This window comes from Achroia grisella, unplaced genomic scaffold (assembly GCF_030625045.1).
Source record: "Achroia grisella isolate CSIRO2021 unplaced genomic scaffold, CSIRO_AGI_Agris_v1 utg4116, whole genome shotgun sequence".
NCBI classification, from domain to species: Eukaryota; Metazoa; Arthropoda; class Insecta; order Lepidoptera; family Pyralidae; genus Achroia; species Achroia grisella.
Genome location: NW_026712845.1, coordinates 573,836 through 600,495, shown reverse-complemented (window position 1 = coordinate 600,495; position 26,660 = coordinate 573,836). Strand labels below are relative to the sequence as shown.

Sequence of the window (26,660 nt, the reverse complement as noted above, 5' to 3'; positions counted from 1 at the left end):
TAAACTTTTTCTGAAACTCTGTTTTTATTTTAATTAACGATTGTACATAGTAGCAGACTGAATTAACATTACGTTATTGTGTTACGTCTGAAGAGCTGCTCTCTTCTAGCTAGAAAATAATTACGCGGTAGTCTCAAGTATTTTGCTTAGCAGAAGTTAATTAGTTCGAGTAGCAGCTGCGACGGAGAGCTTAAGGTATTTATATTGATACTTACATAGCTCTAGAGGTGTATTGACAGTGACAAAGGATTTCAAACCGGTTACGAATAACATTTTGCTCTTAAACTTTTTAATTAAATCTTTCTATACATATTAAATGGACGTGTCACTCCAATTTCTGAATAATTGCTTCTTTTAAATTACACTTTCAATAAAAGAAATATCCCGTTAGTAGTTGCAAATCTATTTAATGATAGCTCAAACGATTGGCAATAAGATGAGCTTCTCAATTCGATTATTTTGTTGGTGCTATGCGAACTTTGCATATATTAATAATTTTTTATTGGTAGTATTTTCGTATTTGTCTACATGAATTTTGCGGAACTACTACGGAAATGAAAATGAACTAGTTACTTTGGAGACCAATAACTATGAAAATAAACCTAGACATTAGTCTTAGATTTCCGCATTCTGCCTGTGAGTATATTTAAAATGATTCAGTAAATATTTATCGATTATATAAATCCGAATTAGAAAATAAGTAAAACATATTAACTGTTCTTTGATCTGTAACCATGAATACATTAAAACTTCAAATATATGCAATAGGTATAAATAATAAAATCAGTCTCGCTTTAATTTTAGTAACTTAGGGAGTAATTTTGCTACAAAAAAGAACAAAAGGGCAGAAAGATTTCAACAAATTAAAGTTTCAAGGTACTAAGTACTTGGTAGAGTTAATTACAGAAAGAAAAAAGTGTCTAAACAGAGAGTGAAAATTCTAAACCCTTGTTCTCATTAATAGCTCTTGATCTTACTATGTAGAATTTATTTAGCATGTTTAGTAAATTCACATATACAGGTACATTTTGTATATAATTTAACAAAGCTAATAATAGCAATTAATAATAGAAATAGTTATAGTGGAACAAAACATGTAATTCTTTCTAAGGTATCTATTATTATATGTACTTTCTAAAATCCCATCATTATAGTCTTCTAGCAGCTTGCTTTGTAAGATGTGCGGTTGAGGGGTCGAGATAAGGAATTGATACAATACGAGGCCTGACATCTTAGACCTCCAGAATGCTAACGCATAAGTACTAACACGGGCATCACTTAATCACTTGATGCAATGTTCATTTATATAGGCGACGGTAATCATGATGATACATCAAATGGGGCTGAATATATTTGCAATTTTAATTAAATAAAAATATTGTACTAAAGGAAAACTTCATCAATTGTGCTTACTTTAAGGCGTTTTTATGTATAATATCCATTGATACCAATCAATAAAATTTTAAATACCAATCAACAATATACAATTATTAATGCGGAATAGGCGAATTAACTTTATCAAACCAGACGGAAGATATATAAATATTTATTAAACAAAAAGGTATTAATGTAAACAACAATAACAAAGGAACATCAAACAAGAAAGTTCCTTGATAAACCAACGCAGTCCTTGGTCAACGTCTATTTTCGTATTATGTAATTAAAACTTTTGACTTAATTTGTCAGTATCTAGCGAATCATTTCCTTTTGATATCTTTAGAAATACAAGTGCATACTTAAACCATTTGTATTTCTTAATATTTTCTATTCCAAAAATGTATATAAGTATTTTATTAATATAATAGTTTAGTACCCTTCACACAATACTTGCCTTGGTTGGGACTTGATGGCGTTATATGAATTATCCAAGGTTATTATTTTTAGTATCATTATTTATATTTTATTATACTTCAGAAGAAGTCCGTTATATAAAGGACTTGTATAAAGGTCGTAGTATGTTTGACAGGATATGTTTCCGAGAAGGATAGATAACGCTCCTGTATTCACTTGCGAAAGGAAATCTATTGTCACTCTACTAAACAGTGAAGCTGTAAAGGCCACCTGCGGTGAGCAAGTGAAGTGCAGTCCATCGCGAGCGATCGCAATTTTTAGCTAAACATATATTAGACATTATTTGTAAAGAATTTTCAAATTTACTAACAAACATACCGTTCTGACTGTTACACCAAATGGGGTGATCAGAGGCATTGTCAATTCTTGATGTTGTGGCGAATGCAACATTTAACCTTTGTTTTCGCTAGTTATATTCGAATTATATATGGCAGAGTGCGTGTGTACTGCCGTTTAATTATAAGTTTTAATTTGAGTTTTACAGTAGATGCAGTTAGAAATATGATTTGATACACAGTGTCAAATTTATTATTTAAATCTTTATAAACTTAACTGGTAGTGTCACGGAGTGCCACTAGCTAGGTTGTACCGTATGGAGAATTTAAAAATTGTATTCAAGAAAACATTCGGCAATATTAATCATATTTAGTATAAAGTGTCGTAGTAGCACAATAGATTTCTTTGACATACAGATTCATACATATCTACAGCAAGATATAAGTAAAAATCTTCTTATTTATTAATCTGATTTAACCTTCACCATTTTGATGAACAATCAGTATAAACATTAAAAATAACACTTTCAAACCGTCATTTTCAATTGTATTAAAAAAGCTACCACCTGGCAGTACACACATTTTCAGAGCATAAAATATTCAATCGGACATTTAATTATTTAACGTTTATTCAACGGAATTTAATTCTGACACAAATAAATACGACACTTCATTCGGGCACAAAACCGAAACATACGTAAATCGTGGAGGGACACAAACTCACAATTAAAATTCGAGCTCAAATACTTGTTGTTTATACAAACTTTTCAATAGAGTCCTGTGGTCCTTAATTGTTGATGTGTTCATATTCATCTCTTGTTTTATTTGTATACGTGTTTAGATTTACAAGTGTGAATAAGATGTCATTGAAAATTTACGAACTACTATATATAAATTGTTGTTAGTTATTGGGTAATTTTTGTGTCTTAACCATAGGATAGAGAGGTAAGCTATTCTTTGTATTGAAGTTAAATAATATTACTTAGTACCTATAAATAATAAATTAAATTATGGAAAACATATATTACATACCTACATATTTTTACAATTCTTGTATTACATCGTAGGATAAATATTACAAAAGAAAAAAAAGTATGTATACCAACTATCTACTACTCATGGTAGAAATTTTCGTTACTTCAATATGACGTAATATTAATTATTCAGTCTTTTATAATCACTCTGTCTACCCCTTGAGGATGCTGATAAATTTAGACATTATCGTTACCAACAAGACAAATATGTATTTACGTGGCACACAAACACATAGTCTAGATGTTTTTCCTCTTAGTTCTATCGTAAAATCTTGTATTACGAGTCCATCTAGAACATAAAGTAGTAGGTTACGATTTCGATTTGCCGCCATCCGATGTTGTTTGGAAACTTTACTGATATTGCCACCAAATAGGTTAAGCGCGATGTACACGATGCGGTTCGTCACCGCACCGCTGATAACGTTTGAAATTAATAAAGGCAATTTCTACAGAAATTAGAATAGTTTTATATACTAATGAAATTAGAGGCACGACATCTTATGCCTATGGAATGGCAATGTATAACACTCATGCACATGATGAAATACTGTTCGTAGTGCTGTTTATGTATATCGCGACGTTTACTGCCCACCATCAGGAGAGCCGGCGCCTTGTTTAAGATTCCAATTATATAAATAAAAATTCAAGACATCCAGGCTGGCAGTTTAATAAATTTCCACTGCCCGCCGTTGAGCCTTATGCGAAGAAGAACGATAGCAATCACGACGTGTGCTGAGCGCCTTACTAACAGAATTCTATTCCGTATACTAAACTTAATCCCTTATAATAATAGTCTTACTTTTATATGTATGGAGTGCTTACAAAACTTATTAAGTATTTTGTTTAATAATATTATATTTGTCCTTTGAACGGTGTTAATATATTAATATTATTAGAGGTTCTACATTCTACCTCTATATGAAGGAATTTAGTGACGTGGTTTACCCATTTGCCTTCCATACCATGGTACACCGTGAGCCAACTAGTACATGTGCCTACATAAGCCCTGAAACTATATCTTCGACCCTCGGGTAATACCTATAACACCCGGGATATATCTAAGTACCTATTTATAATCTCGTAATGACACTGTATCTATGTATGAAGTTCAAATCTTCATAATCTCGTACATGTGCTTAAGAAGCCAAAAATGCAAGGATTTTTCGACTAATTAAAATGCGGATGTTTAATTCATTGATACAAAAGTAAAAGTAAAATATGCATAATTTTTTGTGTATGTTACACTATATAGTCAATTATTAATCTTAATATTTTTTTATTGAAATGTAATACTACCTATATTGTCTTACCTGTCTGTTTGTAGGGTGTATTTAAAAGATTTATGTACTTGCTTATGTACCTACTTATTTATATAAAATTGATCACACCGCTTGTGAGTTGATAGGGAAACCTACCTGCTAGTTATCACTTCTCTCACTCCGCAGGCGAACGCGTCCACTATCCACACGCTATATACACGCAGACGATATGGAGAGCTTTAAATTCAACCATATTTTCATTCCAGAATATTTGACCACTCCTTACCTGTATAGGCTTTAATAACAAATAACTTATTATCCAACATGTTTTATACGACGTAAATGGAGTAAAAAGAAAAATAAACATTTCCGTAGATATTTCCTTTCATATTTCGTTGAGTATGCATTCATATGAGTAATAACATGATGGTATAAAAGATACTTCAGCAGCTTTGCACAGATCAGACAGAGTTCTGCTTTGCTTGTTTTATGTCAAATGGAAACAACAAAACTGTAACAAGATATATATTTTTTAATTTTTTATTATCCCCACGCAAGAAGCAAAGGTAAAGCAGATTATTCAGTCGAATCTCTCTAGTTTTCTTTACATATAATTGCGCGCCAAAAGTTTAAATTAGGAATTCCAATTTCTAAAAATGTTGTAGCATCTATATTTTGTGCATAAATAAAAAAGAACTATTATATTTTATTTTACTAATGATGCATTATGAGCAACTCGGTTCATAAAATGTTTGCAATATAAATATTTAGATGTTATTATTGTTTTACAGCATCAGGAAGATATTGTACTTGCAAATTATTATATTAATAATTAATATAAAACGTTCTTACCACTATACATTCAAACAAAGTTATTACCTTATTTTGAATTACAGTCATGAAGATATATTAATTTATATGTACTATCTTAGTACTTATCTTAGTCGAGATGAGATGATACTCTTTATAGTTTCCTTTAGACTAAATATACACAAAAACAATACCAGTAAATTATTTCACTGAGAAAACAACGGTCGATCTTATCGTTAAAAGCGATCTCTTAAAGGTAACCTTTGGACGTAAAGGAATAATCTTAAACAATCTATCCGGAAGAGAATCAATTGAATAGAAAAACCAATAAAATAACATAAATATAAATACACAGGATATTTTCAATAAATACAAAATTAGCATCTGTTAAGAGATCACATTACCACGAGGAGGATATTTTACGAAGATTTTATGGCTGGTATGGTTACAATTTAGGAATAGAGAATTAACTTTGCGTAGGCAATCGTAACCAATGAGGTTAATCCGAGGTGCGGTTATTGCTAGTCGATAAAAGAAATAGAAAACTAAATGTTACCCGCGATTATCTCTGAACAAAAAAAAACTACATGCTGTCCCTATATAGTTCCCATATAGTAGATAGACAGACATACAGGTATACTTTCGCTATTATAATATTAGTATACATGTGTTCGTCTTTCAAATACTAAATATTATTGAAACAGTTAATTAATAGGTACATGTAATACATTTGTAATGGAATTATTCTTGAGGGATTAACTAAGTTACCGCGATACCGCAATATCGCGGCAAATAGATATTTGTACCAATATACAATAACATAAGACAGTAGAAAGTATATAATGCATAGCGCCATCTAGAAATAAGCAGAAGTGGAGTCAGAAGAAGTATTAGTTAAACTATGTATTCCAAACAGGAGATAAAAATACATAAATACATTTTTATAAGTATACATAAAATACCAGACCAATAGTAATCACACTCACAAATGTAAATTAATGTATCGTGTATGAAGGAATCAGGAAATACAGAAATGTCTATGTTATATTTAGCTAAAACTGAGTTTACAAGATACTATTCCGCTGATACTAAACTTTTAAAACGATTTCAAAAGGCATAAGAACAATAAATATCTGAACAGCAAGAATGAGCAAGGGTACAACATAACGTCCGAAAAGTTACACTCGAAGATATATCGGAGGTACATTGAATGAAATGTACGATCGTTGGAAAGGGTTCCAGCAAACCCTTTATTATCATGTTGGGACTGATGTCGCCCGATACGAGGACGGACCGCTCACATTAGGTGGAACCTAGAGCACTTTGCTTGCTACTTTTTGTACAGTTTGTCCTAGTATAATAATGTAGATGATAATCTATTACGATGTACAAAGATTGGGTCCTTCTAAATGACTATTTGTTTAAGCGTGTGTATTTTATGGCTTTACTGTATGTATTTAAAGCCTTTATCTTTCTGAGCCTAACGAATGAATACATTTAAATTAAAGAAAAAATCACTGTTCAATCGAATCTATAAAATTACGCGTCAAATGTCCGAATTTCAAATTCTAATTTTAAAACTGGTTCTCGCAATCACTAACTTACTAACAACAACCTAGTTATTGTGTTAATCTGTGTAGCCAAGTTTTCAGCCCAACATATTTACAAGCAGAATTCTATTAAAGGTTTTGTTATAGTGTGTCAGATCTTGTCTTGTCAGCCTTTGAATTCCTAGTTTTGTTTTTTGCTTAATAATCATTTTTATTCATTTTAAAGATGAGGGTAAAATTGCTTTATAATAAAATATAATATTGTCGACTATAGTACTGTTCATATCTAAAGATAACCGCTACCACAGAACTCCGAAAAAAATATGTTCTGTGCTATTTATTATCAATAATACCAACAGCTTACTACGTTTATGAGTTGCATTTTTTTTTGTTGTTACACTATTTATATATTCGGAACTTGTGTCTATAGTAATAAGTATTTATTCCAGATTGTTCTGTGGCGATGTGATAATAAAATAGATCGTGAATATTAAATTGAATATAAATAAAATGTCTAAATATAATATATTGTGATAACAAGTGCTAATAACTAAGCGAAAGTGAGTGTAAAGAAGTAATGGTGCAATAAAACGCGTCTGTGGGCGATGCCGAAGTACCGGATATTGTCATGGCGTTATTGGATTCTATTCCTTTTCACTGCTATAAAACAAGGTGAGTGATATTATATTTCTTAACGTAGATTAATAATAATAATAATATTCTTGGACAATTCACACAGTGTCATTTTGTCCAAATTAAGCCGAGCTTACGTTATGGACTACTAGACTACTGATATACTGTCTTTACATAGATACTCTCTATTTTTCTTAACACATACACAATTTACATAGAAAGCTATGTTCTGTAGTAGGACATATAATATGTTTAATTTAATTGAACAATAAACATCTAATCAGAGCCTTTACGAAAAAAATGTTAAAATAAAATTCACCAATAGCTAAAAAATCTAGTATAAGCCGTCAGTAATCCGAAAGACTGACTTGCTATACGATAGGTTTTCGTTATATGGGCTAAAAGCTGCGTAGAGTGAAAACAGTGAGGGCTCCAATTGAAGCTTCATCTGATAAATTATTTCCAGCCAGTTACACATGTGCACTGAGCAAATAAACACTACGTTTTAAGAGTAAGCCCTTTTAAAAACGAATCCTAAAATGAATATATTTCTACCCAATGTAGTGTTAAAATATTTTCTAAAAATAAAGTAATTGCACATAGTCATAAAAAAATTGTTTAGTTCCAATTCATGTAAATCTACATACGGTAACTAGGTATTTATATTTTGTCGATAAATGTTCTTTAATTTATTTTTCATTAAAATTAACTCGTATAATATTATATTTTCTATTATACGAGTATTTTTAATAAAAAATATACCAGAAATACTTAACAGATTAATGCAAAATAGTTTAAAATTCTCCCCAGAGATAACAATGTTCAGCAGATTCACGGAATTTCAAATTAGCGAATAAACATGCAATAATACGGGAAATCTAGCGATGTAACTAGTGGTTTATGTAAACAATGAAACTCTGAGCGAATTCTCATTGTTTCATTGTGAAGTCATAAATATGATAATTTTATTATATAGGTGTTCAAAGAGCCTCTAAGTACCAGCTACTATCGCTTTATGAGGGATAACTCTAAAAAATGGTGATCAGATCTGGATAATAATATATGGGATGACATGATAAGCACCCAGCTTTCAAATAATAAAAATAATCATCAAAATCGGTCGTCTAGAAAAAGTTCTTGGTTAACGCAAGAAAACAATACAGTCGATTTAAAAAGCACGTTCTGTCAGTAGTGAAATTATTGACGAAACCACTTCCTTCCAGTTAGCTTAGACATAGCCTACAATATAAAAATAATTAATTATTCATTTCAGGATTGTATGCATTTATTTTAAATGAAAATATATGTTATTGAATATTATAATAATAATAATAATCACAGGACAATTTACACAGCGCCATTATTATTATATTATATAAATAATCTCCCTCGACAAGTTGATTCCCTCTATCAGAAAATGTAGGTATATATAACTTCTAAAATTAACATCAAAACACGCCTATCTATAGATTTAGCCTTTACACTGTAGAAAAAATAAAGCGTTCCAGTGTAATAAACGCGAACCTCTGACCTTCTGGTACGACATATCGTATAGTACTAAAATAGGGTCTACGCGGACAAAATGTCGGCAATTTATAGTAACGTGTCAGATGCACCGTCACCATAGACGTAGTTCGAAATAGATGTCGCAACTGTGTTCCAATTTTGAAATAACTTAAGAAAAAATAGGTACTAAAATTTTGAGTAAGCTGAAGTGAACACATACCTTTATACTAGTATTTACATGACCTAAAGCTTAAAAAAATATAATATACATACATACACATACCTACTTGAATTCTGGTTACATTTTGTTTTACACAGCTTACTTATATCTTTAAAAAAACATAGCTAATTTATGGAAAAGTATCAGATGCACCGTCACTACAGATGTATTTAGAAATAGATGTCGCAACAATTTATGTTAAATTTTGAATGGGTTTATGAGGATATACTTGAGGTGTGGCTACATTTTGATTCAGACATCTTACAGGAAATCATCATTGATATAGTACCTATATATTTAAGTTTTGGAGTCAGCTTAAGAGAATATATTTACTTCAATTCTGCCTATAATTTAGAATTTTTACTTGAAATGAATGTACATATCAAAAAAAAATATCAAATAGATTGAACATAATAGTACTATTATCTGTCCACTACTAATGGTTGAACAGATCCTAATTGCATTTGATACGATCTATCTTAGATTGCATAAAGGAGATGGACATACGCTAACTTTTATCTTAAAAAAGGAAACAAAGACGCAATGTTATTTTTTCATCTGAATCTCGATTGCGTTGTGTATCTATATGTCTGCGGCCGTAACCATTGGACCGGGCGCAATATCGCATTGGTCCAATCTTATGCTTGTGACATACAGATATAGATCGTTACGTTTCATTTGGTACAATATTAGATTACAATTGAAAATCTATGTAATATAGTACATTAATGTTGTAATTTTACGTTAAAATGCACCATTTAAAAAAGAAAAACTATAATCGTTTTATTGGTCTTGAATAAATACTTATTTGAAAATTGATAACTGTTATTAATTGTAGGAAATTGTAAATTACTTATTCTTTCATTATTAGACCATCAAGGTCGATTGATAAAAATTAAATAGTATTTATTTATTTACATATACTGCAAACAAAAGTATAAAATACCATTTTTAAATTCAACCAAATCGTATTCGAAATTTGAATCTCATGTATAATGAGACTTGGATCACTTATAACAAAATAATGTTTCTATTAAAACGTGCACTTAATTTTTCCGCAGTTACAAATATTTAGATATACAGATGCAATTTGGGTTTAGTTCTCATTACGGTCCTATGGTCTCATAACAGGCGATCCAATTACTTAAACTGTTGAGCGATGTAATAAAAATATTAACACATATATTTTACAAATGGGCCACTCAAATATTAATCGGGTCAATGTAACCCAGAACATACGCGTACACCCAGCTGCAGACACAATTAGACCTGAAGCGTGGCGTTAAATTATTGTAAGGTTACAATGAATTGGCGACACGGATTTGCTTTTATACAGATTGAACAAAATATTCGGGTCAAATGGCACACGCTCTATAGAATTGTTATTTATAGACACAAATCTCACTGCATTTGGAAAGATGCGTATATCCGAACGTAACGTTGCTATACATTAGAAATTTGAATACTATTATCTTACATATAAAATTCTCGTGTCACAATGTTAGTTACTATAATACTTACTTCTCCGAAACTTCACCGATTTTTATGAAATTTTAAATACATATTCATTAGGTCTGAATCGGCTACTATCTATTTTTCATGTCCCTAAGTGATAAGGATTGGCCATCCCTAACATTTTATTTTTATTTTGTGGTAAATTTTATTATATTTTTTATAATTTGGCATAATAACATAGCTAGTTATTTTTATAATTTATTTTTATTATATATTGTTGTTAAATAAATATAATTATGAATAATTTGTTTTATTCATTAACAGAATAGTGGTTCGATCTGTTTACAAACAGCACAGGTTATGGTTTTAGTGTTATGATAGGTACCACATATGTCATTGTAAATTAACAAATTATTATTTTTATTTTTATTAAATAATAATGTTTTTTGTTTTATTGTAATAATATTTGATGACTTGAATAACACAAAATGATAAACGAGATACAGTATATTGTATTACACATTATATTGTATAATGTAACAGTCGATCAAGAAATTTTCTTTAAACCAATTTTGTTTGCTTTAGTAGGATTTTTTTGCGTTTTCGTGTGATAATTAAGCACCTAAATTGATTCAAGCGATGGAGCGACCACCTGCACCTTTTATATTTTTCGTTTTTAGGATAATTTTATTAGGCCGTGTTATATTAATTATTTTAAAAAGAATTTTTAATATTAAAGGCTATTTAAGTTTTTTGGTTCTTTGATTTTCACACACGTTAAACGTCTTAGGACAACCATATTCTTAATCTTAATATAACTAGGGTTATAATTAGACTGAATATCGACATCTCAATCCCAAAAGTTACGCATATATAAAATTTTGTTAATTATTTGTAAACCTATAAAATCGTAGTACACAAGATTATTTTTTTATTACGATTAACATTTCATTAACGCTAGAATTTAAAACCAAATTGTTCCTGCTTTCTCTTTAAATATTGAAAGCAAAAGCGTTCCAGAAATAGTGACTTAGCGTGGATTTATATTCTCAGTAACTTATGGGAAACCGGGGAAAAGAGCCCCATAATCTTCAAAGGGTATAAGAGGTCGTATATTGTGAGAGTGTCAACCGTTTCTTAGGTTATTGCTATATTTACGTGGAGGGTAGAATTTAAATAGCCAGAGTGGGGCGCTTTAGTCCGTTGGTTATTTTATTAACATATTTCAAAGGGGCTAGTGTACTTAATTTTGTCGTAAATATGAAGAACAGTACTATTATTAAATTTTCACCACAAATATATATTATTTACGCAGACTTTGTATTGTATAAAGTCGTTTGTGGGTGGTACCTCAGTCTTAACTATTTCAGCTTCATACCTTGAATAGTAAGACGTGTTTCGATTGAAGGACCTCACCTTTCAATTGAAACACACATAAGGTTGTAAAATTGTAGGATAATGACATACCACACGTGATGTCCCTGGTGCTAGGTAACTGGTGGTAGGTAACGGTTACAACGTGCCATTAGGTGGGCTGTCAGATTGTTCGCTATTCCGAATGTATAATAGTGAGTAAAAAAACAATTTTTGTAGGCCAACATCGAGATTTAAAAAATACATATAAATATGTTAAATGCCTGTAGTGCTGTTCATGATACAAGTAACGGTTACAACGTACTACTAGATGGACCACCAGATTGATAACCATTCCAATTTTATAACGAAATCCCAAATTTACATATAAAATATGTTAAAATGTTACAACAATAATTGAGATTAAAGAAATAAAATATAAACACATATAAAGATAATTAATGCCTGAGATTCTGTAGTACCTTATTAGGAAAATAAAATATCTCCCAACTGTCACATTTTAACAACAACAAAAAACAACACCATTTAAACCCAAGTTATAATTTTATACTACTTGGTTATATTTCCATCACCTATAGATACTATAAATAATAATAAATAAATAAACATATTTGGATTTAATTAGTACTAATATCTAGTTTACAAGGAAAATAGCAATTTCAAAAGCGAGTTATCCTATTAAAATTAATAATTATAATAATAACAATATTAATAGTGAAATTAAGAAAAATGTAATATCACACTATTTTTACATAAATTGATTTGTAAAACAAAAAAGTTGATTAGCCCAAACATTATTCTAATATCCATAGAAATGTAAATTAAATGAAATTTCAAGCTGATAATAAAAGTAGTATAAATTGAAATTCAAGATAGCGTGGAATAAATTGCCATTTTTGAAAAGCAATAAATTTCGTCCCCTTCAGAACAGCACAATTCAGCACGTTTGACGTAGCTCTTGGTGATATTTGATTTAAATATTTTCCTATTGTTCGCCATCATTACAATGAATTCATGTTCAGAATTATATTTGCATATTATTATAGATAACTATAATATTAAATCATTGTATTTATATATACTATATCGATAAATACTATGTTAATCGTATTTACTAATAATACTATAATTTATTGGTAATGCCAGACAAAACATAAGATAACATATGTTTGGTCATATCACTTCATAGAAACTTTACTTTCATACTAGGTACAGAGTACTAGAGAGAAAATTAAGCATGAAGAGAAAGTGACATGCCAAATGCATGGGAAATGCCAATAGCGTACTAATATTGAGCTGATGATGAGAATTAATTGTAACTGTACTTATATATACTGAAAAAGTTTATAAAAAATATCTTTAACGTATAGTAAATAGAAAAAAAAAGTAAATCTGCTGATAATAAAATCCTCTTAGGCTACATATATCAGCTGAACTGTCTCTGCTTTACTCAAATTAAAGTTGGCAAACAACTTCAGACACGTTTCAGTCGTACGTTAGAGAGGGTTTCGTTATATATACACACTGCATTTTGAGGGAGAATTGAATTCGTACCTAAATCTACATGGAGCAAGGAAACCGCGGTAGACTTGTAATAAATGGGTAAACAAGGTCCCAACCTCTCCCATAGTAAACACTACACTTTTTACTTTTTTAGGGTTTCGTAGTCAAATACTAACTTTTATTGTGTACGTTGTAAAAATATGTCATTATTAGTAGGTATACTACTGCTTCAGTAGAAAGATATTAGAAACGCTCTATAGAACGATTTAATGGAATTAATATTATATCCAAAATTTAGCGCCTCTCCTTTTAAAACCAATATCTAGTATTAACGGTTTTTTAATTGAATGGGTGGAGTCCAACCATTACTCTATTCTTATTTTTTTTAATATTTTAACAACACGTCTTCAAGCCACTTAAAAAAAAAATTGTATTACCTTTTTCTTAAAAGATTTAACAAAATATTCTTCGGAAATATCATCATATTATCTCCTGTCGTTTTTACGTCAAGTCACATTTTATAATTAAAATTAAACAATATTATTATCACATCATTATTTCGTTTTGATAATTTTACTCTTTTTATCTTCAACATAATGATAATAAAATTATACTTGATGATAAAAAGGTACTTGTTCACTATCTATACATTCAAGTTTGTTTAATATGATATTCAGATCATTACAAATTCCAGTCTAGAATAGAAAATGTAAGTGCTCATAAAAGCAAAATTCATTCGAAAATTATAGCGGGTCTGTCTATTGTTTGAGTACAAGTAGGGGAGAGCCAGTGGTCTGAATATAACTACGTATTTCGTGAACTTTCTTTGTAGGTAGACGGTCACGATCAATGGTATGTAAACACTTTAGTGCGTTGTAATAGTGACATTATTGACATTTCGCGACATTCTTATACCTATCGTGTTATGTTATATATATGTCTTATATCTTATCATTATCACATGGCTTAAATACCCACAATTAAGTAACGTAAAAAAGGTTTATTCAATATATGACAATATCATCGTAATTTATATTCTTCCAAAATATAATTTTCACTGAAGTACTTCACGAAAGAATTAAGTTAAACAATTTTATTATTATGTATTGTTATATTTATATTACATTAGAATTATCTCACATACAAACACAATATTAGTATCAAATTTATTCATAATCCACATTACAGGTACAGCTATTAGAACACATATCTATTGGTATGGAATAATAAGAATTTAATTACGCAAACATCTGCATATCTACGGGAGATGCCTGAAATTGTGTGTAATCTGTTTATTTCGAAAATGTAATAATTTACTCAAATATTTGTGGGTGCAATTTGAGTCACGTACTAAATAATGTCCACCATGAAACTTAAATTGGAATGTGACCCCATTAACTCTAGAATGACATACGCGCAAGATAAAATGTTACCGTTACTGGAATTTTGCAATTTGCCTATTGCTTTTTCAATTGCGAGACGATGTTGAATGTTGATATTATACTGTATGATTAAAAAAACATATATGTATAAGTCGGTAATAATGCTGTAAGAATGAAGAACCTTTTAATCCATAGTAATATTATTAATACCAAAGTATTTATTATCTTTTGGCGATTATACAGCTGCACGGGTATTAAAATTCTTAATGAAATTTACCTGAAGATAGATCGTATCATAAAGGCATGAACTGTTTTGTATCTTAAAAATTTTACATTATGTTCTAATATAATCTATTTTAAAAAGACTAAAGCTAGCAATCATATCCTGACCACTATCATTGTAACAGCATAGAAATATCCGGTTTCTTGATTTTGAAATAGCTCCCAAATAGATGAAGTATCATTAGGTTTCTAAATGTGATGGGAACAAAAAAACAAAGGGTACTCAAAAAATACCTCCTTTATTGAATAATTTATGGAGATGTGTTTATGTGTTGTAAACAAACCCCTTCGTTATCTATTCAGTGATACGAAATCATTTTATAATGACGAAGAAAATTGCCAAATTTTTATGTCTAGTTATTTTTTGTATACCTATTTTAATTATATATATTTGTTTATATTTATAGGAAACGGCCAGGCCACCGACGTGGATGTACGACTGACGGCGCCTAGTTGGGTAGCACGTGGGGGCTCGGCGACCCTACGATGTCTACACCAAGTTCCACCGCAGCTGCTGTACAAGGTCGAGTTCCTGCGATCTGGGGCCAAACTGCTACAGTATGTGCGTGAGAGGGTGCCACCATTCACCAATTATACATTCACTGGGGGAAAACTTAATGTAAGTACTGAATATGGTTTTTGATCCCCTTCCATATATTTTTTATTTTTTTTCCGGTTATTATTATTGTACACGCATAATAATGTGCTAAAGTTAATTTAACATTCATAATTAGTTCAGTCATGACTAGACATTTATAACAGTGACGAAATATCGTAATCTCTTATATACCAGCAATGCAGTATCCCGTCTACATACATATGTTTATTTTTTTGCCATTTCATTCAATAACCCAATACCAGTAATAACCTGACGGAAGATAATATCTTTCGTCAGGTTTTTCCTGATTTTATTTTATTTTTTTAACACAACTTCATACTTAGGCCGCATAATCAATATGTTTTCAGAGCTGATATAGCAATGTTTACGTGTGAAAATTCTACTCAATAGTTTTTGGGTGCTAATTTAAATGTGGAGAGCCATAAGCAGCATTTACGTCATATTTTATTTTTTTACTACAGTAAACATAAAAATGCTATGCTATGACAGTACGCCAGTGCCTGTTCAAGCTGATGCAAATCGTCGAATAACATTAGATATCGGTGACCGGTTATAAAACATAAAAGAAATATCCTATTGTCACTGATGTCGTTAATAAAAATCAACATAAATTACTATTAAAATATTAAATAAGAAGATACAGCTGATTGTACTAAAACTCAACAAAAATAATGCAGAAATAGCAGGGATATCATAATATAAACAGAAAAAACTGGAATTGTAAACATGATGAAACCGTGGAAAATTTAAAAATATGTAGACTCATAAGAAAAATGATACTAATGCAGAAAACCGCCAACTCGACGAGAGATTGCGGAGTTTGCTACTTAATATTTAAAAATGCGAGACTACTCGCATATTTAAATAAAAAAGTTAATAAAGTCCAAACTGTTACATTGTTTGTAGGTTTTAAAAAGATGGTAAAGGTATAAAATGTAGATATTGTTTATTTAACTCTTACATTATATACGATTCGTAGTAGATGTCTCGGTCTAGTTCTATACAAAATGTCGACCTTATTTTAGCATATATGGGAAGCATATTTAAAAAAAATATCTTTCATGTTAAGAAATAAATATCTACACACGCTTCAAACAACAGAACATACTTAATAGTTGTTAATATTATTTATGCTGTTTATGTTTATACGTTTTTTATGTAATTGATATGGTACAAAAGCTGCTGGCGCACCTGAGATTAAGCGGTAATCGTTACAGGAACAGCACTACGATATCATACGTAATGCCTGTTATATTCATACCTTAGCATTCCAGAGGACTAAAATGTTATGCCTTTTAATCTGTAATTTCATTGCCTTATCTCCTATTAACTAAAACATAGCTTAAAATACAAGCTGTCAAAAATAGATAGACAGAGGTACCCACGCAGCCATATTATTAGAAGACTAAAAACTCTGTTACCATAATAGTTTTATTTATATATTCATTCATTGTTACAGATGTCTTTGGTAACCGAGAACTCGATAACTATAGATAACTTGGACCCTTCTGCTTCTGGGCTGTACTGGTGCGAGGTGTCCTTGGAGACACCCATCTTCACAGCCGCCTCTCCCCCTCACCAGCTGACTGTCGTTTGTAAGTAGTGTCCTCACATATTACACATAAAATTTCGGGACAATACTCACTGCTACCAGCTACACTATTACAATAAATAATATAGTTTCAAGCATATGGTAATTTGATACTTTGCTTATTGTTATTAAAAGGAAAACATAGATTAAATAACTCTAATATTTCGAAATAATACAGTTTATTAAAAATAATATAAATTTTTAAGGAAGTCTAATATTTGACTTTTATATTACAAACATAGATTAAAGAAACAAAGGAAAGCTTTTATATGGAATATGGTTAAATCTAATTCAAGATTGGTTAGAAAGTATTTTTTACCTATCACTGTTACAAATTGATATGATCTGAATGGGTATCCGTTAGAAAATAATATAACTGGTAACACTGTATGAGTGAAATATGATTATTATAGCGCACACACGCCGAATACAAAATGTTTCCATTAGAATGAATAACTCATTTCACGCAAGAAAATGGCTTCCATAGACGACCGTCATAACAAATAAAGGAAATACAATTGTACCGACTTTGTTTCTATGAGTAAATTGAAATAATATTAGGTGCCAGAGATTGGCCTTTTGATATTAAAAAAGCGAAATTTAATGCAGGTCGCAATAAATGGACTGGAATTCATTGTCATATTTTTTTGTTACACATTTACTCTACGGACTCTCTAGATTATGTTTTTTGTTTTGTTTTAAACTCAAGCAGAAATAATGTTACTTCTTTTTTATTTACTGTAGTGAACGTGTGAAGCGAGAGTATTTGTTACTAAACAAGCCAATATTTTTATACACAAGAATTTAATGAACTTACTATGTTTTCATAATTTGCGACAGCTGTTTCGATTTTATTCGAAAGTATTTTAAGGTGACGTAATTAGAAAATTAAATTTAATATATTTAATTTTTTGTTTATTTTTCACAGTTCCTCCAATATTCTAAAAATTCTAAAAAGTCCTTATGTACCTATCTAGCCGTGCCAGTGACTTCATACCCATGATATTCGGAGTATCAATATTTTAAAGTGCATATTTTTTTATATTGAAACTGATTATAGTATAGGGAGCAAAGAGGATTGTCATCTCATACCCACTTCCACGCGAGTCCTCTTAGAAGCAGTGCTAATAATTTTCTGGTGAATTCACCACGATGGGTTGACTTAATATCATGCTCATTTTGTAATCCTCCGCTAGTACTTCTAGCGTCCTTAACGTACTCGAGTATAACATGCCATTCCTACCATATCATCCATTAAAATAAAAACAAGTATTAAATTTTAAGTGACCTACTACAACACATTAGTGAAAATCTCAGCTGAATCATTTACGCACGCAGAAACAGATAAGGATTCTTATAATAATTATTTTGGGTTCTGTTTACTTTGATAAAGTTTTTCTTACATATATCCCAAGAATATGTTTAGATTTTGTGAAGGTTAACAGAAACCCTACTTCAGCACACAAAAGTGATACACCATATTCAAGCTCTTAACGGACAGATACTATCACTAACTGATTTATCGATTATTTGCTGTTAGGAATGAAACATCAGCCAATTATAGTGTTCCGTATGCCGGACGTGCGGCCGAAATGGTTGGGTAGAGTAGATGTAATAAATCTATGCCATTATATTGAATACCAACAGAGATTATCAAGATGTTGTATCACTGACTTTAATATACGAATAGGGGGAAAAATTAGGACAAGCGTAACGGATTTAGGTTATAGAATTTATCCGCCTTATAAAAGGAAATTTCATAGATTATGATAGGTGTCGTTGAAAATACGACTTTCTACCCTTTCTACCTCCTTCAACCCCATTGTACACTATTATACTCTATACCTTTATTAAGTATTAAATTTACTGCTACCTAGATTGTATAGAGAAAAAGTGAAGTTTGGTGCTTAGAGTTCTGAACCAATATAATAATGTATCGGCATTATGAGCAAGTTTTTTAAATTTTATTAAAGGCAATATGCTTCTTAGACGTATTAGGCGTTATGCTAGCAATGCCAATTCTCATTTCAGGCACTACGCTCATAACCTAAACAAATATCTACTGTTTATCTTATTAATATTATAGACGCGAAAGTTTGAGAGTATGGATGGATGTTTATTACTCTTTAACGTAAAATACAACGGATTTTGATGAAACTTTATAGTTATATAGCTTATATATCAGAATAACACATACGCTATAAATTTCACGTAGGCGAAGCCGAGTGCACAGCTAGTTTATTTAATAGAATTGCAAACATACTAATGGTTTTAAGTAATAACTGTCGACTGTATAAAGGGCACTACGAACATCAAGACCTGTGATATCTGCGATACCACTCATGTGTTGCCCTTTTAAAATATAGCTTATAATGAGTAAGAGTAAGATCACTTATTTTCATTTTTAAATCTTTCACAAAATAATTTACAATTTTCAATAGAACAGAAGTTATTTATATTTTTATTAAAAATAATCTCATTATGGAAAAATATGTTTTTAAATAATAGTAAACTACATTCCCAAATGTAAACAAAACGTGTGGCCACAGCCAGCGTCAGCTTACACTAAAAGGAAAAATCTCGCTCCTTTTCTTGATGTCACTGAATAGGTAAAGATTAACCGCAGCAATCAAGCATCTTGCGCATGCTCGGTTCATGATTACTTTGAATTTTATACCTTAAGAAAATACATACAATTTGGTTCTTTGTTCAGTGTATAAAAATATTATAAATGCGATAATGTATCTGAATATCTGTTTTATTTGCTATATTTTCAGAGCTAAACAACTAAATATATGATAATGATTGATAAGAGAATATAAAGTGTTTTAAACTGGCATTTATTAAAAAAAATAGACTTAATCGCCACTAACACTTTTGTTATAAATAAAAAGAAAATATTTTTAAAAATAAGACGTAATCGGTAATTATTGCGCTGGTTATCAATGAGAAGAAAAGTATTATATTTTTTTATGTTATTTATGTATGTTATTTTGTTCTGCATGCCCCCCCGAAATTATGTACATTAATGTTTAAATAATTATACAATTCATATTTGATATATGACTTGTAATAAAGGTCATATTCTATTTACAATTTACTTACCACTAGACTCACAGAAGCATCCGCCGATCATAACTTTTGGCAAGCCAAACGTGGTGGTGGGGGGTTTGCTGCGTGCCAACTGCACCAGCGCACCAGCGGCTCCAGCACCTCGTCTCACCTGGTACATCGATAATGAGAAGGTACTATTGTCATAAAAATTACATATTTTAAATAAGTTTTGTTTTACTTCAGATACGCAGATCGGATTTTGTTTTCGTGGTTATGTAACCAGGAAAACAAAACCCCCTGTTTTGAAAGTGGGGTTTGTTTGTAATGGGGACTAAGGGCCCATTTTTTTCAACGTGGTTTACCATGGAAACTATCGTGGTTAATTCCTGGTGAATTCGTCATAATGGATTAACTAACTTGACTTTATCATGTCATTCTGCCTTGGTGGCCTACCAGCGTATACGCTTAGCGCAGGAGGGCCATTCCATTATCATGTATTAAATGAAACAGCTCTTTGACGAACCATCATTGTTAGTTTTTTAAGATTTAAATCCAATAAACTTTTTCTGAAAGAGATAGTAGCAGATTTGTCTCTTTGATTTTGGAATACATATATGGAACTATTGGCTCCTATATATAGTACGATATCATTGAATGTAAAGATCTTAAGATATATCATATGATACGATATCAAGACGAATGTAAGAATATTTTTTGTATTAAATTGACTTGTATAAAAACAATATAATATTATAAAGAATCAAACAATAAAAAAGGCTAAAAATAGTTTGCAACACAGTAATGAAAAATCCAGCACAATAAATGTTAATAATGCAAGTATATATATATATATATATATATATATTATAACAAAAAGACATTTTTGAAATTCAACATTCAGGCATGTTGGATTCAAACACTTATGACGAAATGTGAGCTGAATAATATTAAAATCTTAATTATACTCCTTTGATCCTTTGTATAATAACAGGCGCGTAATTTTCAAGTGTCTTTACATATATATCCTTAACTCAAAGTTAAGTACTATTGAACGTATTATAGCCGAAAGGGAAGTGATATGTGTCACAATATAACACGAGGCATACATACATACATACATATAGATTTGTTTCAAATTTATTTATAAATAATTTAAAATATTAAAGAAATCAGAGGGTTCCTGGTTAAAAAAAGGTTGGGAGCCACTGGTGTAACTCATTACGAAATAATGTCAACAGTTAGGTATCTATCTCGGGGTGGAGCATTATCTGTCTCCTATAAAATATGTACTTTCAGAACTTATTACTCGTATCTCACGTCGACTGATAGCGATAAAATGTTTATTGGCTTCTTGAAATATGAAAGAATATCTTTATAAAGAGTTCTTTTGTTGGCGTTTCGTGATAAGAACAAGAATACTGACATGAATACTTTAAGATTGGTGAAAACATCTTTTTTTATTATCTTCTGTGTGTGGGTGTGAGAAATAAAATTCGCTACTTTATTTTTGGACTTAGGTATAAATCACTACGGCATTGTGAAATGAATATAATTTATATTTTAGTATCTATAATAATATATAATAATAATAATAATATTTATTGCAGTTAAAGGTTGTGTTACATAATTAAGTTGTACATAAGAGTCAATAATTTTAACATACAAGTGTAATTGTGCCATCTGAACTAGTATAAAATTATACTGTATCTCAGATGTCACATACCTTCCCAGGGTGCATATTATTTCATTTATTAACATTTACTTTTACACAGCACAAAATCATACATACTACTTAACATAATATTACATATTCGATAAAAAAAAAAGGAGGAAATAATAATAAGACATAAAGCCAGATAAATAATAAATAAATAAATAACTTATTATATGCTGATAACCACGTAATCAAACCATTTTATAGTGTTTAAAGTATAATTTGTAATTACAGAATAAAGTTTTCTGTTTCGTCATAACTTAGCTTCTGTAGCCAGGTTTTGAGACACTTTTTACATAAAATTTTTGTTAAGGAGTTAATATTAATAAATATTTTCTCTATCTATTGCTTGTAGTTGTATATATAGTCCATGTAACTGCCTAGGTAGTTACAACTTTCTTATACACTTTTCTATGTGAAGCAGTAAGTAATGTGTATTTTCCTAAAACTTCCCGGCCTCTTAAGTTATTTGCTTTATACGGCAACGGTCCAAGTAATTCTTAACATGGCTGTGAAATTGCTAAGTTAGGAATTTTTTTGTCTAGAATAGACTATAGGATGAATTCAACAACGAGATGATAGTAAAATCTTAAGGTAATGATTGGCACAATAAGGCAACTTAAAGGCCACTTAAACGAACACCTATGCCTATACATGGTGCTACAGACGGCCTCTGTTATGGCTGCTTCGAGGCTTGAAAAATAGCCGCTAATGTAATCGAAGAGTCCGTAACAGTGACATTCCTTTTCTTCTTCTTAAGCGTTATTCAACCAATTTTTTGGAGTAGGCCTCCTTCAATCATCTTTATTTTAATATTGAATACAACTTTTATCGTCGCTCCGAGAAGCCTGTAACCAAGAAACTTACTTAAGATATCAAGATATCTTCTGCGCTTGGTTGGGTATTTTAAAAGTCTCAGCTCTATGTGTACATGAGTCCAAGTGCAAGGCTAAATACGGAAAACAAAGTTCAATTTAGGTATATTTATATATTGCAGAAGGGCTATCCATCAATGAAGCGATATGGTATTTTGTGGTGTCTGATATGTGTCTACAATATAATAATATAGAGTAAAAATAAGGGTGACACCCCTGTTGTCTCAGGCGTCCATAGCCTACGGTAACCATATACCACCAGATGGGCCGAACTTTTTATTTAACTGGAATGACAAACAAGCATACGGCTCACCTAGTCGTGCGATGGCATACCATGAAATTTTTGTTCCCAGGTAAATGAAGAATCGGTAAGATATTTTTCATATCGAGTGTCAAGCTCGACTCGGACCAAAGGAGGTGGCGGATACCGGCATCGCAAGCACCAACACCGCTACATAGCTCCGGAGTTCAACTACACCGCCAAATACTGGGCACTGGTGAGCGAGACCACTACGCCACCTACCACGAATACTAGCAAACACAATAAGTGCACTTTCAAAGAAGCTCAAAGTGAGGAGATGTCTAAGGTATCCAGTAATTACCATACTACTTTATTTTTTTAATCTAAACTCTAGAATTCTACTATTCATATATATAGGTATTATGAATGCGAAATTGTGTCTGTTTGTATCCTTGACTCACGACTTAAAGAAATTTGGCGTGAAAATAGATTACATCACGAGGAGTTAGCATTTATCTAAAATAGCTTTATCTGCTATTTTAGATAAATATTTAGTAATTATTATAACAGCGAAAGTTTGTGAGAAGTGAATGCATATGTTATTTGAGATACTCGAATAAAACATGGTACACACACATAGATAAATAATATTCCAGATTTATATGAACAAACCGCAAAATACAGCTAATCCAAAATAATAAATATAAGGATTGTTTTTTTTAAGTGGATTTAATAAAGAATCTCTCTGCAATATGAGGGCAGATCCAGAAATAATGATAATCGGTTACATCCTGTGCACATAAAAATAAAAAGAATTATTTTTTGCTTGCTCGTAAATATATCCGGAATAGATCGCTATTACATTATAATTACAGATTTTCGCTGATGGTTATCCATAATTTACTCCAAAAAATGGCTAATAATAAGTTAAGTTATATATAATCTACATCTATTCATTTATATAAAAATCTGATAATAAAACAACACCTTTGTTGCTTGTTAGTGGCTACATTTAACGAGATATTAGATATTTCGTGTTATTATCCCTAATAAAGAATTACTGGCTATATTTCTTGAACAAAAAGCTAAGGCTGTAATGTTTAATAAATTATAATAAAACAAACAAAGAAACAGTACTCGGCCTTCTTGCTAAAAGCAATCTGTTCCAAGGAATCTTGGGATAAAGGAAAATAATTGACTAACTTGTACAAAAAATATTGCAATAATCTATAACTGACCACCATTCTATGATACAGCAAGATTATAATTTATCTTTACTAATGTTATAAACGCGAAACTTTGTGAATATTGATGGATGGATGGATGTTTGTTACTCTTTCACGTAAGAACTACTAAACCGATTTTGATGAAACTGGCGGATTTTGATGGCCATAATTTTAAAAGATATTATGTAAATTAGTTGTTTAATGGCAAGTAAGCGTGATGCAGACGAAGTTGCGGTTATAATCAAATTCTTACTTCATTTATTCTTACCATATATTATCGTCATATGTCACGTTTCTCGGTCGAGCTCTTAAACAATTCTATCATGGTCCATATCCCGTATAATAAATACTACCTGTACCGCGGTTTCACTCGCCTTAAAGCCTATGTGTTATTCTAATGTATAAGCTATATTATTAGAAAGTTTCATTGTAATCCATTTAGTAGATTTTCCGTGAATCTACACTCACAAACTTCCGCTTTTATAATATATTAGTAATATATACAATCAAAAACTTCTTTATTTAGATGCAGGAGAGGCCACGTGCTTCATCGATGGCTCCTATATCCCTTTGGGTGTCGATAGCTGAACTACGTGCTCCGGCGCATGGGAAACTTCAGTTAACGTGTACGGCCACCATACCCGACGAGGTGGGTCCTGGCGAGAGATTCGCAGATATCAAGAAACAGACAGTCACAGGTGAGATTGTTTCTAAATTATGACATAACGTAACAAAGTAAAATCACCGGCAAGCTAGATTTACGTGATACAAAACAAGAATGACAACTTTAGAAGGATCCTTGTATTTATGTGAGGTAATAAATAGCTCTCGTTAATCGTGTTAATGTCAATATAATAAAAAATATTTTTATTTATATGTAAAATATTAATTATACATTTAAATAGGTAAATAAGTGAAAAATAAAAAAAAACAATGTTATTTTAATAGTCAAATATATATTATATAACGTATTAAAGCAATGTAAAGACTTTGTACAAGAATAAAAGCATGAAAGCTAAAGTTTACATGAAATATTATGGCAGAATGCTAGTATTTTTTTATAATAAAATATTAAAAAAGACTAAAGATAAATATATTTTACACACTACCATGCTATTGATGCCCACCACGCACTCATACATTTTATTCTTGGCTATATATATACCTTAATAAGATTCAAACTTAAAATTTAAATGAATTGTGAACCATAGGATACCCACTAGTAATAATAATGAAATAAGGCCTTGTAGCCTCTTAACTTTACTATAAAAATCGCTGAAAACCATACTTCCATTTATGCCGAATTGTGTTCTACATTGACTCCTATTATAACCTATTTTTATTGATATTTATTCCATATATTAATATATGTAAAATAATATTGTTTATTTTTTAATTAATGTTGTATATGTATTTTATATTCTAGAGAGTCAAATAAAATATTATTCTATTCTATACTTGTCGTAGTGGCCGTGAACGAGCTCAGTATGAAGAAGCCGCATTCTGAAACAAGCCATGCAAACGGAACTTCTACCTGTCTGCAAAATTACCACCCACTTTGGATTCTGAGCTGCGGGTTTCTGTTTCGAGGGATCTCGCTTCAATTAAATCGGATAGATTGAAAACTGCAATCTTTGCCTTCAGACACCGAACGGTATTATAGCGCTTTGAGAAAATAGTAAATTGTACAAGTTTAGAAACCATGTACTTCGTACTACCTACAATATAATTACACATTTTAACAAAATATTTAGGCTTTTCGTCTCACTTTCAAGGTAAAAGGTTGTCCCGTTTAAAATTTTGTTTGCTAGAAAATGTATGCCTTATATTTCTCAATAGGTATCGGATTTATTTAAATTTCAGTTTAATTGTTAGAAAATTATTGTCTTAATACGAGCTCCTGCTTTATTACTATTTAAATCCTTTACCAATTAGGTAAATATTAGTAAAATTTTACTGTGTTCATATTTTAACGTAAAGAATATAGAATTTACATTGTAACTGTATAATTTTAATGAATGTTTAATAACTGCTTTAGTATACATGGCTGGTTTCCTCTTGAGCTTCTATATGTCAATTATTACACATATATCAATTATTAATTTATTTATTATATTCTAAATAGTAAATTCTAATGCTATTTTAGTACAATACATCTGATACTTCCACAAACAATAAATATGGCTGGCGATATCTAAACCATATA

The 26,660-nt window shown here is 30.6% G+C and overlaps 1 protein-coding gene across 1 annotated transcript in view; it reads left to right on the top strand.

The window, feature by feature from the left end:
• LOC131844724 (uncharacterized) overlaps positions 1-26,285 on the top strand; it is a 48,039-nt gene extending 21,754 nt beyond the window's left edge. Inside the window, exons 2-8 of the mRNA XM_059193671.1 lie at positions 7,229-7,451; positions 15,542-15,753; positions 17,213-17,348; positions 20,456-20,589; positions 23,341-23,574; positions 24,981-25,152; positions 25,922-26,285. Of these exons, the coding sequence (XP_059049654.1) occupies positions 7,385-7,451; positions 15,542-15,753; positions 17,213-17,348; positions 20,456-20,589; positions 23,341-23,574; positions 24,981-25,152; positions 25,922-26,076 (1,110 nt within the window). The 5' untranslated portion in view covers positions 7,229-7,384 and the 3' untranslated portion in view covers positions 26,077-26,285. The remainder of the gene's footprint in view (positions 1-7,228; positions 7,452-15,541; positions 15,754-17,212; positions 17,349-20,455; positions 20,590-23,340; positions 23,575-24,980; positions 25,153-25,921) is intronic.
• The last annotated feature ends 375 nt before the right edge of the window (positions 26,286-26,660 follow it).